We start from the raw sequence: 13664 nt of genomic DNA, 5'->3' as shown, positions 1-13664 counted from the left end.
CACTCGACCGGCAATAGCAACTCTACTGCCACTTCGGTTTCGTATACAGTGTATCTCAGTATCCGTAGCTAGCTAATCTGGTACGGCAGCAAGGAGCAAGGACGGAGGCCATGGCGGCTGCGGCGCCGGCCGACGAGGATGGGTCGCCGAGGAAGACGAAGCAGGGCGGCTTCAAGACAATGCCCTTCATACTAGGTGCGTGCAGTCACGGCACTCTGATCAGTTTTCCTCGGTAGAATCGCAGTTCGATCAGTGTTTTCCTGCAGCGAACGAGATCTGCGACCGCTTCGCCACGGCCGGCTTCAACGCCAACCTGATCACGTACCTCACGCAGCAGCTGCACCTGCCGCTCGCGGAGGCCTCCAACCTGCTCACCAACTTCAACGGCACGGAGGCCTTCACGCCGGTCCTGGGCGCCATCGTCGCCGACTCCTGCGCCGGCCGCTTCTGGACCATCGCGGGCGGCGGCGCGCTGTACCAGCTCGGCATGCTGGGCCTCGTCGCGGCCGCGCTAGCCCCGGCGCTCCGCCCCGCGCCGTGCGCCGCCGCCGCCTCTGCCACGGCGGCGGCGCCCCCGTCGTGCCAGCGCGCATGCGGCGGGCAGCTCGCCATGCTGTACCTGTCGCTGCTCCTCACCGCGCTCGGCGGCGGCGGCATCCGGCCCTGCGTGGTGGCGTTCGGCGCCGACCAGTTCGGCCGGCGCCCCGGCGGCGACCAGAAGTGGAGCTACTTCAACCTCTACTTCTTCAGCATGGGGCTCGCCGTGCTGCTGGCGCTCACCATCGTGGTGTACCTCCAGGAGAACGTGGGGTGGGGATGGGGGTTCGGGATCCCGGCCATCGCCATGTTCCTCTCCGTGCTGTCGTTCGTGGCCGGGTACCCGCTCTACGTGAAAGTGAAGCCCGAGGGAAGCCCCTTCAAGCGGCTGCTGCAGGTCCTCGTCGCCGCCTTCAGGAAGAGGAAGGTGGACGTGCCGGAGGACGCCGGCTTGCTCTACCACAACAAGGAGCTCGACGCCCCCATCGCCGCCGACGGGAGGCTGCTGCACACCGATCAGCTAAGGCAAGTTGATCTACCACTGTGCTTTATTTCTTAGTTGAGTCTTGTTGGTCCATGTGCATCGACAGATGTGCGTCAATTTGCTCATGTGGTTCGTTGTTTATTTTTGGCTGGGCTCGACGTCTCCGAGATCAGAATTACTAATTCCTGCTGGTACTTGCCTGCCCCACGTGAAGGTTATTGGACCGAGCGGCCGTGGTGACGACGGGCGACGTCGCCGACTCCGGCGAGCCGCACCTGTGGCGCGTGTCGACGGTGCACCGCGTGGAGGAGCTCAAATCCATCGTCCGCATGCTGCCCCTGTGGGCGGCCAGCATCACGCTCATCGCCGCGGCGTCGCACAACTTCACCTTCGCCATCCAGCAGGCGCGCACCATGGACCGCCACCTCACCGCGAGCTTCCAGATCCCGCCGGCCACCATGATCATCTTCACCACGCTCTCCATGCTCGCCAGCCTCGCGCTCTACGACCGCGCCCTCGTGCCCCTCGCGCGCCGCTGCACGGGGCGGCGGTCGGGCATCACCTACTTCCAGCGCATGGGCGCCCGCCTCGCCGTCTCCGTCCTGGGCGTCATGGCCGGCGCGCTCGTGGAGGCCAGGCGGCGCGCCGCGGCCGCCGAGCACGGTCTGCTGGACAAGCCCGCCGCCGTCGTGCCCGTCAGCGTGTTCTGGCTGGTGCCGCAGTACGCGCTCCACGGCGTGAGCGACGCGCTCTCGACGGTGGGCCACATGGAGTTCCTATACGACCAGTCACCGGAGAGCATGCGCAGCTCGGCGGCGGCGCTCTTCTGGGTCGCCGTCTCCCTCGGGAACTACCTGGGCACGGCGCTCGTGGCGGTGGTGCAGAGCGCCAGCGGAGGGGTGTGGCTCCAGGACAACATCAACCGGGGGAGGCTGGACTACTACTACTGGCTCGTCACCTTCCTCCTGGTGCTCAATCTCGCTTATTACATCGCGTGCTTCCATTTCTACACCTAGAAATCGTTCGAGGTCGACGCCGGCGACGGGCCTCATGACGGCCGTGGGGAGCAACGGCTAGCTGAGCCCTGCCACGGCCAGGTTGGGGCGTCACAGAACGGAGGAGGGAGTATTTGTTAGAGCGGACGCGCTCAGGCCCACAGGACCGCAAGTGCTGCCGTGTTTATATTGACCCAGTGTTTTTCATCTTCTTTCGAGAGGGCTTGGCCTAATTTTGTTTGATCGTATGGCCATGCAAGCCATCACGGTCACGGGGGAGATAAACACGAGCCTAATTCTGTTGGATCGATCTCCTGCGACCGTGTGTGCAAGATGGATCTGCTACCCGACGACCTGCTCGCCGACGTCTTCCGCCGCCTCGCGCCGTGCGGCCTCGCCGCGTCGCGCTGCGTACGCAAAGCCTGGTGCGCCATCATCGACACCCGACGCCTGCTCCGCGCCGACCTCCTCCCACTCCGGCTCGACGGCTTCTTCTGCCTCGGGCGGATCCTCCACCCTCCCCCATGTTTCTTCTCGCGCCGCCCCTCGCCAGGCCGCCAGCAGGTCGCCGGCGGCCTCGACTTCCTGGGCACCCGCGACGCCATGGACCTGCACATCATAGACCACTGCAACAGCCTGCTCCTGCTCGACTTCGGGCGCCTGGTTAACCCCGCCACGCGGCAGTGGGCGCGCTTGCCTTCCTCCCCGCAGCAGTCCACCGGGATGGAGGATTTCTACGACAACTACGGCCTGGTGTACGACCCTATGGTGTTGTTGACGCCTTTTACGGCCGACACACGATCGCGCTAGGTCGCGCGACACGAGGATGAGCTCCTTGCAGCACCTCCTGTGTGGAGCAGTCAGACCAGTCAGAGGGACCGGTCAGACCGGTCGCCGTGCAGAACGGCGACGATCCTACGAACGCTCGCCCGGGAGGGATCCCGTCGGGGCAAGCGCGTGTAGGGTTGCTCTAGGCTCGGCAGGCCAGCTAGGGCGTCCTCAAACGCCATAGAGACGAGAGAAGAACATCATTTCGAGGTTGAAAAAGTAGGATAAAGGTAAAAAGATAAAAAATGTGTTTTTGATAGATTCGATTGGGTTGTCCCTTCAATCGGCCGTGACCCTTTATATTTATAGTGTGGGGAAGACTTACCCCGCAAGAAATCATGTTTACATATCTAAATCTATTAAGAACTCTAATTGTACTCGAACTCCTCCTAGACCGGTCAGACCGGTCGGACCTACTGGTCAGACCGGTTGGTCATGCCAGACCGTCTACAGACGCCTAGACCGGTCAGACCGTCTGGACACACCGGTCTGTTCAGTTTACTGCCAATTTCGGTCGTCAACATATGCCCCCCTGTTCTTTGGCAAAGCTTGCGTGCTAAAGAACACTTCTCTGGACCAAAATTGTCTAAGAGAGACGATTAACAATACGTCGGCCATACATTATATTTAAACATGCTAAAATAGCCGAACCAAGAGAACTAGCATGTAACAATTTCTAGCTTACGATCAGCAAACTATTTCGGCTTTATATTCCTTAGCATGTTCAATAACAAAAATCTTGAGACGGCCAATGCGGCCGATTATACAAATCATAGCTCCTTAGTAAAGTATAAAACTGATAATCATAATATGGCAGCCAAGGATTATGACCAAACCATGGATTAAGCAAACCTGAATATGCAGACCATGGTACATGCATCGACGGGATGAATGACGAAGACCAATACGATGACCGTTGATGCTTTCTTGATCTTGGTGATGAAGAACTCCTTTTTCGTTTGCCTTCCAATTGATTGCTTTGTTTTTGCGCAAATATCTTCTTGTATTTATCCAGAAGCTCCTCAAAGGTCGGCTTGATCCTATTTTTTGCACCACCAGACTTTACAGGTTCAGACCGGTCAGACCGGTCTGACGAACCGGTCAGACCGGTCCTGTCAGAACCGATATAGATGCTCTTATCTTGCCCCCCAGCCGAACTTGAACATTGTTCGACTATATTGTTTGAAGTATGGGCTCCATTGGGAACAATCTGAGCAACGGAACTAGCCGATGTTTCTTCAATGGTCGGCTTTTTTATCTTGTGTCAAATCTGAATTTTTATTCAATCACCCATCTTTTTTGACACGATAAACTTGCTTGATCACCATGTGTTTCTTTTTCTGCACAGGTCGATTTTTTCGATCAAAACGGCCATTATTTGTAGGTGATGGCTTACTAATTGCCGGCTCCCTATAGGTAATATAATTTGGGCACAAATATATAGGAAGAAACGGCATATATGAATTAAAATACCATGACGGATAAAAACAAGGCATGCTATAATAAGACCCGTATGGTATATGTGTAGACGACCTATGTGATGAAAACGGCACTGAATTAGAAAAATTATTCGTTTGCCGATTCCGATCATGGAATTGTTGTCTTGGAGTGGATCTTGAGTATTTTGGATGTTTTAGCCGACTAGCATCATTATTTTGTTTTTTGAATTTAGCCGGAAGATCTCCAAGAAAGGGCTTCGGCTTTTCCTTTTGATGATTGTGACGGCATTTGGATTCAACAGTTTTCCAAACACCAATCTCGGGTTTTTTGGACTTAACCATCTTAGGCTTTGATTTATTCTGCAAAACTCTAGATGAGCCGGTTAGACCGGTCTTAAGACCGATCAGACCGGTTACAATGCAACCGGCAGCTTTGCCTTTGTTTTGTTGCCCCCCGAGCGTTGAAGTACTAGATTTAGTCTCTGTGCTCTTGTAAGAGGAATTTGGTTCTACAATTTCGGCTTGAGACGGCCGAACGGTATCTTCACCAACAACATCACAAATAGGCAAATCTTTACAAGGATTATTAGTCGGCTTTTCAATAACCGACTTTTGAACAATAGGAGCTTGAATAAAATCTTTAACAATACTAGATACATAATCAGATAAATTACCTGAAGATTGCATCTTCATCAATATGTCAATGGGGAATGTTATTTGCCGCTCCTTTATCACTTTGACTCCTTGTTCACGTGCCGCCATATTGCTAAGGTTTGACAAATTGGCCACGATAACTTGAATTTCTTCCCCAGCGGAGTCGCCAAAATATGTTGACGCCTTTTACGGGCCAACACACGATCGCGCTAGGTCGCGCGACACGAGGAGGAGCTCCTTGCAGCACCTCCTGCGTAGAGCGGTCAGACCGGTCAGAGGGACCGGTCAGACCGGTCGCCGTGCAGAACGGCGACGATCATACGAACGCTCGCCCGGGAGGGATCCCGTCAGGGCAAGCGTGTATAGGGTTGCCCTAGGCTCGGCAGGCCAGTTAGGGCGTCCTCAAATGCCATGAAGACGAGAGAAGAACAACATGTCGAGGTTGGAAAAGTAGGGTAAAGGTAAAAAGATAAAAGATGTGTTTTTGATAGATTCGATTGGGTTGTCACTTCAATCGGACGGGACCCTTTATATTTATAGGGTGGGGAAGACTTATCCCGCAAGAAATCCTGTTTACAGATCTAAATCTATTAAGAACTCTAATTGTACTCGGACTCCTCCTAGACCGGTCAGACCGGTTGGTCATGCCAGACCGTCCAGAGAAGCCTAGACCGGTCAGACCGCCTGGACACACCGGTCAGACCGGTCTGTTCAGGTTACTGCCAATTTTGGTCGTCAACAGGTGTCACCACACTACGCGATGTTCCTGATCCCCACAGTTCCTGCGAGGCTCGGTTCCAGCAGCATGTTCCAGGAGGACTCGGAATGGCCCCCGTCGCCGTACTCGACGCACGAGCACGTCTTCTCGTCGAGGAGTTGGAGGTGGGAAGAGAGGTCCTTCGTCCTTGAAGGGGGCGTAGCTGTGGCGACGATTGCTGACATGATGCTCACTTACAACCGGTTTCAGGGTAAAATTACAAGGTTAGAGGTGTACAACTCCGACCTTCTCACGTATTCAGGTGTACAAATCTGACCTCCTCACGTATTCACGTTTTACACGAACGCTTGCACCAAGCGAAGGTCTTCGTTTCCTTCGGGGAGCTCCGGGGGTCACGGCCTTGGAGGTTCCGTCAACGAGTGATCAGCCGTCACCTTCGTTCCCGAAGGCGATCCCTTTACCCGAAGGTCCTGGTCTTCGAACTTGTGCACCTGAGCAGCCATTCGTCACCTTCGGCCAACCGAAGGTGATATCCTTCATCACCGAAGGTCTTGGTCTTTGAGCTTGCGCTTCTGAGCAACCATTCGTCACCTTCGGCCAACCGAAGGTGATATCTTTCGTCACCGAAGGTCCTGGTCTTTGAGCTTGCGCTTCTGAGTGACCATCCGACACCTTCGGGTATGCTTGCCTTCCTCTCATTGGAGCCCTGCAAACGAGTTAGGGAGCATTTCCGAGGGTGAGGGCTTGACCCGAAGATCCAATCCCCAACACAGTCTATTTGCGGGGAGCACTCTATGTGCACTGTCAAGATGATTCTGTTATGAGGTATCCATTCTCTACTAGCTCCTCTATTTTAATTTATTTCTCTCTAGCTAGATTGTCCTCCTTTTATCATTATTTACTTATTATTAATTGCATATCTGTTTTATTACATGTTCTTATATTCGTAGAATAAACTTGTTAAATGATAAGTTCCAAATGATCAAATCCCCATTGGAGAGCGAAGTAGTCGGTGAAGATGATGTTCTTAACTTGGGGAAATAGGAGAAAGGCGTATACTGCGCGTTACTCTGGAATGATAGGTGGCCTCATTGTCGAGTGTGCATGGTTGCTTAATGAATCGTGCGATCAGACGGAGTGGGCGTTGAAGAGTAACATCAGCCTTCAAGCGGTGGTGCAAAACTATCCCTTTTCTGTTCAGAATAGATACAGCAAACCATGGATCGTCATAAACAACAATGTGGACATGAAGGAAGCACGGGCAGAAGAGCAATTTGAATGGAACTTCGAAGATGGTGCAATCCTTGAAACCAAAGATTCGGTTGAAACGTATGACCAAGAAACATTTTTTCTCGGATTTCATCCTTACAAAGAGATTGTGTTCTTTTGTCTATCACGAGCAAGAGCAGTATCTTATCATTTGAACAGCTCCAAGGTTCAAGAGTTGGGCATCTTATATGATTTACCAGACATAATAAAGTCATTTCCATACACACCATGCTGGATTGGGGAGCTACGTGCGTGAAAACAATTAGGTTAATTATATGGAAGCTACATTATTCTTTGGATATTTCACGCGTATAAATATTGTTTGGAACATATTACATATTACATATTTCACTCATGAAAGCAATTAGATCTGTTACTTTAATTCACGCGTATAAATATTGATTCATACCTTTGTGCTACTAATAAGATTATTAGAGTGCATGTCTCCGGTTTGTTTTCATTAATCTTCCGGTTATGTTTTGCTTTCTTTCTTTTGATATGACTATATATAACAAATATGCCCGTGTGTTGCTTGATCAAACTCACTTCACTATGTTTGCAAAGGAAGTTATATAAATATATTGATTAGCATAGTATAATTTTAAAAGTGATTTTATAAAAAGTGTGATATATATACTGTATATATATATATATATATATATATATATATATATATATATATATATATATCTTATAATAGATTTTTATAACTAGAAAAGTAATAACCTAGTATGTGCGATTGAAAGAGTAATAATCTAGCATGTGTCGTCGAGAATTTCAGTATTTTCCTATTTTAGTCATCATGCGTCAATCCATCTATATGGTTTCATATCTTCTGATGACCATAGGGTCTGGTTTCTGGTTTCGATTCGATATTTTTTTCATCCATGGACCCACCATCATGGGGTCCTCTTTAGAAATAGGTAAAGATAAATATATATACCACAATTGGTGTTAGGCTACTGTTGGCATGTTTCAGTCCTCCAGAGCCGAAAAGTAGAAAGAATCCTGGGGCCTGATTGGTTCTCGGATGAACTCAGCGAGGCTCGCACCACTCATACAGGCTCACGTCGGCCAGGCATGCCACATGCAACAGCCTTTTGTTTGGTTTGCATCTGAACGGAGACAGGCTAGCAAGAAACTGCGTTTGGTTGCCTAGCTCGTAGCTGCCAGCTTGCTTTTTTCTCTCTACACGTTTGCCCAGCGCGCTCGTTTTGCATCTCGCGAGCCTGGCCCGCCGGAAACGGTCGATTTTGCCGTATCTGCAGAGCCAGGCCCGGTGGTGCATTTTGCATCGTCGAGGCCAGGCCCGAAACATAGTGCAGGTAAGCAATCAGATGGAAGTTGCATCCGGCGAGCCTAGATGACCCCTATGCGGGCATCCAATCAGGCCCCAAATTATTCCGGCCGACAAGCTTAGGTCCAAACATGGTGATACACCCATTATGCTTGCACTATGTCTCTGTCCAATTCAGCAACCATACTGTATGCGTCTGATTTGCAAAGCAATGCACCATACTCAAAGCAAACTAGCAGTACAACAACAATACAAGGTAACTTTAGAAGGAAGATGGATTCCTTTGGAATTAACAAGAGTAGTTCCTTTGGAATTAGCAAAGGGGGGAATGGTCACTTGAAACAATACGTGGTCTGCACACAGCCACAAACTGACAGAAAATAGAAGTCATTATTTGAAGGAAAATTTTGAACTTAAGTAAACTGAGGCTCCTTTATCATTGTAATTTCTTATTAACATTATTCCAATGAAGCCCAGGAATTTTAGTACCAATATCCTGGCCTTGTCCCCTCACAATTGGCCCCAGAATAGCAGATGCACTTCTTTGGGAAGCTGGATTGCACTACACAAGAGGATGCGGTAAGCTTTTTAAATTCCAACTATACGTGTTAGAGCAACTCCAGCAATGGTCTCTATCCAAAGTCTCTACTTTTTTAAGTAGGGGCTACTCCTACTTTTAGGGGTTATTATTTCTATAGTCAACTCCAGCAATACCCTCTAATCTCAGTCTCTACTTTTTTTTGACATATTGGACCTACTTGTCAGATTTTTTTTTTATTCCATGTAGCTCCCTAAGCATCTCTAGTTCTCTACCTTGGGTCTCTCTCCCATGGCGCGCGCGCTCTCTCTCTCCACTCTCCAGTGGCGTGCTCTCTCCCTCTTTCACTCCCTCTCTCTCCAGTTGCTCTCCAGCGGCGCCTGAACTCGTGGGCCACGGCCATCGAAGGTCACCTCCACTCCGCGAGGCTCTGCAGGGACTTCTTGGCGTGGATCTCGCCGCCGGAGGCACAACAGGTGGTGGATCTCACCATCGGAGGCCGGCGGCAGCTTGGGGGCAGCAGCTTGTGTTCAGCTCGAGCTTCGCGAGGGAGAGGGTCAGGCGCGCATGGCCGCGCGCGGGCGCCGGCAGCTTGGGGCCACACCATGGACTCCGCCGCGGGGAGGACCGCGTGCGCCGGCTGCGGTGCTGAGGCCTCCTCGGTCTCCGCCTCGAATTTGAGTCCATCTAGACCGGCGGAAGAGATTGCAATGGGGCGGCGAAGGAGGCGTGCTTGAGCAGCGAGTACACCACTGGCATGGACCCAAGCAGGTAGTGCGTGTCCAGCGTCATGGCGATGTGGACCAGCCCGTGGTCGTCGCCGCCGCCGCGGGGCACCCCTCCCCATTCCGGTACTTCGGCGCCCTCGGCGAACCTCGGCAGCGCCCCCGCTGCCGCTCCCGAGACCGCGACGGCCAAGAAGACCGCCACAAAACTGGGGCGCACCGCCTCGCCGCCCATGGACGCCGGCGACGTGGGTGCTCTTGTGCGCCTTCTCGGATTCTCTCCTCCCCGCGGTGGACGGCGCGAGCGTGCCGCAGCTCGGGGGTGGCGTCGCAGGCGCCGCAGCTCGAGCTGGTGGAGCTCGGCCGGGCGTGCACCACCTGCCGCCGGCGTACAGGGCGCACAAGCCGGTGCCGAGCTGGGTCCCGCTCGGGGTCGGAGCCGGCGAGCAGATCGCCGTGCGCGGGGGAGTAGGGGCCTCGCTATGCGCCCGTGGGAGAAGGGGCCGGATGGGGAAAATTAGGTATCTCTGCTGGAGTTGATTTTTTAGCTCTCGGTCCTTATTTTAGAAGTAAGGATCTAAGTAAGAATTCTGCTGGAGTTGCTCTTAATGTCATAATAATTTATATCCAAATTACTACTTTCCAAACAAAACGTACGTATGATACGAGTCTTCATACCAACGCATACTCAAATCAGGCATACATACAGAAGTATGTAGAATAATTTGAGGACATAAATAAACATGTGCACTGATTGAAAAAAAATTCTGCAAACACTATTCGCTATTGCTAAAGAGTTCACAAATGTCGAAGTACACCCTAAGCTACCTGAAGCTTTCCTTTGCACCCTTCTTGGCGGTGGCGGCGCCATTGCCGTCGACATTGACATGGTCGAGCTCCACCTCCTTGTCATCCCCGACCGTCTCCAATGTCTTGAAGGTGTAGTACCTGACGCAAAGGAAGTAGTAAACGAGGTTGAGCACCTGCAATGCCACGACGAGCCAGTAGTAGTTGTCCAGCTTCCCCCGGTTGAGGTTGTCCTGGAGCCACTGCCCGCTCCGCCGTGTCCTGCTGTGCACGATGGTCACCAGCAGCGTGCCGAGGTAGCTCCCCATCGAGTTGGTCAGCCAGTAGAGCGCCGCCGCCGTGCTCCGCAGGCTCTCCGGCGCCTGGTCGTACAGGAACTCCATGCGGCCGACGTCCATGAACGCGTCGGCCACGCCGTGGATGGCGTACTGCGGCACCAGCCAGAGGACGCTCATCGGCACGGTGGCCTCGGGCGCGTCCAGCAGCCCGCTCGCGGCGGCCACGGACCGGCGCCTCCGCTCGACGGCCGCGGCCACCGCGTTGGCCAGCACGGCGAGGGCCATGCCGACGCCCGTGCGCTGGAGGTGGGTGATGCCGGTGGGGTGGCCGGTGCGGCGGCGGAGCGCGCGTACGTGGACGCGGTCGTAGACGGCGAGGGTGAGCAGCATGGCGAGGTTGGCGAAGACGAGCATGGACGCCGGCGGGATCCTGAAGCGCGGCGCCACGTCGCGGTCCATGGTGCGCGCCTGCTGGATCGCGAAGCTGCTGTTGTGCGACCCCGAGGTCACCAGGAGGATGGTGGCCGCCCAGATCGGCAGCATGCGTATGATCGACTTGAGCTCCTCGACGCGGTGCACGGTCGACAGCCGCCACAGCTTTGGTTCGCCGGACGGCAGCATGTCGCCGCCCGTCACTATGGCTGCCTTGTCAAGGAACCTGGCGGGCACAATGCAAGTGCTTAATCGTCAGGTCGATCATGCAGACAAAACAACCTAGTACAATAATTCACCTGCCTTTAATTGGCCAATAGTTCTAAGAGTTTAAATTTAGCTTACTTTAGTTGATCGGTGTGAAGAAGGCGGCCGGCGGTGGAGATGCCGACGTCGAGGTCCTTGTCCTGGTACAGGAGGCTCGGGTCCGGCATGGCGGCTTTCCGCTTCTTGAACGCCGCGGCGGCGATCTGCGCCAGCCGGACCATGGGGCTTCCCCCGGGCGGCATCCTGACGTAGAGCGAGTACCCGGACACGAAGGCGACCACCGCGGCGAGCATGGTGAGCGTCGGGATGCCGAGGCCCCATCCCCACCCGATATTCTCCTGGACGTACACGACGGCCGTGGCGGCCGTGAGCTTGGCCAGCACGATGCCGAAGAAGTAGATGTTGAAGAAGCTCCACCTGGGCTTGGCGCCCCGGGCCGGCCTGCCGAACGCCATGATGCAGGGGCGCGTGCCCCCGGTGCCGATGGACGTGCAGAGCAGCGACAGGTAGAGCACGGCGATCTGGGAGGACGACGCGCGCCGGCAGCCGACGCCGTTCTTGGCGCAGGGCGGCGGGCGGAGCGAGGGGAGCGCGGCGGAGAGGGTGAGGAGGACCATGCCGAGCTGGTAGACGGCGGAGCCGAAGGCGATGGTCCAGAAGCGGCCGGCGAAGGAGTCGGCGATGAGGCCGCCGACGAGCGGGGTGAGGTTGGCGGTGCCGTTGAAATTGGTGATGATGTTGGAGGCCTCGACGAGCGGCAGGTGCAGCTGGAGGGTGAGGTACGAGATCAGGTTCGAGCTGAACCCGACGTTGGCGATCCGGTCGCAGAAGTCGTTCGCTGTCGTCGTGTAGAGTAGAAACATGGTGGGAAATGTTACCCATATTTGTATTCTACTTGATTTGATTTTTTTTTTGTAAAGTAACTATACATGATTTGAATTGGTTGAAGAATCGAGATCTTCATTTTGTTTTAGTGGTTATGGTTATGTTGCCCACAGTTTTCCTATTTTGCCTTCTCAAACTAAATAGCACGGCTGAATACTTTCTTTTCCCTTATTGTATTAGCTTTAAAAATGTGTGCGCCTTCGTTTATGTGCCTGTTTATTTGCATGGCGATTGAATACAAATACAGTGCCTGTTTATTTGCCCTCTAGATAATATAATCTAGCTTATATAATCTCATAAGTTGTTCAAGGTATGATTATTTCAATATAAAATCTAGCATATATACACTGGATTCTGTAATCTGATCAGGGGCACAAATAGGACCAGAATGGCTTAACCGAATCCCCCCTGCACATGACTGAAGGTTTATTTGTTTACCCTCTAGATTATGGAATCAAGCTTATATAATCTAGCTTGCAAAATGTCCAGATCATTCTCAACTTTCTGCAAATTTCATATGTAACATAAAGTTTGAGGTCGAAATTTTACATGGTTATATAACTTCACCTCCTTAATCTCCTAGAAAGGTTTTGAGACATTTTTTTCCTAAAGGATTTTTTCCTTTGTTAATTTGCATGGAAAGGTTGGATGATGGTGAATAGTGATATCATTATTATTAGCCTAGAGACTGATCCGTAGTTGATGCACCTAATATCTGATCAGCATGTTAAGAAATTATTTCACAGCTAGACTTGTCTCATGGGTAGCCTTCACTGACCCGTGAAGGAAAAGGATTTGGGGAACCACATCTGCAGGCACCCAGCTCAAGAAACAGAACAGGAGGTGGGTGAGGGTGGGGGATCTAGTGGAGCAAGACCACCAGGAACCTATTGCCGAGAACTAGCTAATCCATCCCATGAATCAGTTCTTCACGAGGCCGTCGCTTTTCCAGCACATAAGCATATTTGTGAAGCTCAAAAATCTGTAGAAGCCCTTGCACAGCTTCATAAACCAACCACGACAGAATTGTAAACAAAAATAATAATATTCTCGCAAAAAAGGAAAGGAAAAAAAACTAATAATAGCATCATCAGGAAGGGTGAATAGGTCACCTAGGATGAAGGGCATGGCCCTGAAACCGCCCTTCTGCTTCGCCTTCTTCTCCCCCGCATCCATCTCCTCGCCTCTCCGGTCCTCCGCCTCCGCCATTGCTCTCCTCGTCCTCCTCTAGAGGAGAAGCTAGCTGGCCTCACAGTCAGTGGACGTGGTAGGCTGGATTTGGATATATGTCCAAGGACAAGCATCACGGAATGGGGAGCTTGCAGTTGCAGCCTGCAGGCTTCATCTCAGGACGGCCGACCGGGGTTGAATATATTACCCAAAAGAGCCCTCCAGGGCATTATAAAATCCCAACTGTTGGTTGAGATATTATTGAGTGTATGACGCCATTGAAGATCCTCCATCCACTGCATCGAGATAAAATGGCAGAATGTCATGTTACCAGTTGCCGT

The 13664-nt window shown here is 52.5% G+C and overlaps 3 protein-coding genes across 3 annotated transcripts; 2 read left to right on the top strand and 1 right to left on the bottom strand.

Annotated features, from left to right (window-relative positions):
• Nucleotides 1-2475, top strand: LOC120701364 (protein NRT1/ PTR FAMILY 3.1-like). Its single transcript, XM_039985448.1, has 3 exons — nucleotides 1-195; nucleotides 267-1062; nucleotides 1236-2475. Exons 1-3 carry the CDS (start codon nucleotides 111-113, stop codon nucleotides 2035-2037), a joined length of 1683 nt encoding a protein of 560 aa, XP_039841382.1. The 5' UTR covers nucleotides 1-110; the 3' UTR covers nucleotides 2038-2475.
• LOC120700776 lies at nucleotides 2350-2826 on the top strand. Its single transcript, XM_039985004.1, has one exon. It carries the CDS (start codon nucleotides 2350-2352, stop codon nucleotides 2824-2826), a length of 477 nt encoding a protein of 158 aa, XP_039840938.1.
• A 7310-nt stretch (nucleotides 2827-10136) lies between these two features.
• LOC120698703 (protein NRT1/ PTR FAMILY 3.1-like) lies at nucleotides 10137-12109 on the bottom strand. Its single transcript, XM_039982415.1, has 2 exons — nucleotides 11347-12109; nucleotides 10137-11227 (listed from the first exon to the last, which is right to left on the bottom strand). Exons 1-2 carry the CDS (start codon nucleotides 11883-11885, stop codon nucleotides 10309-10311), a joined length of 1458 nt encoding a protein of 485 aa, XP_039838349.1. The 5' UTR covers nucleotides 11886-12109; the 3' UTR covers nucleotides 10137-10308.
• Nucleotides 12110-13664: the final 1555 nt, after the last annotated feature.

Source organism: Panicum virgatum, chromosome 3K, assembly GCF_016808335.1.
Source record: "Panicum virgatum strain AP13 chromosome 3K, P.virgatum_v5, whole genome shotgun sequence".
NCBI lineage: Eukaryota > Viridiplantae > Streptophyta > Magnoliopsida > Poales > Poaceae > Panicum > Panicum virgatum.
The sequence above is the reverse complement of the archived record's forward strand: the minus strand, read 5'-3'. Positions and strand labels throughout refer to the sequence as shown.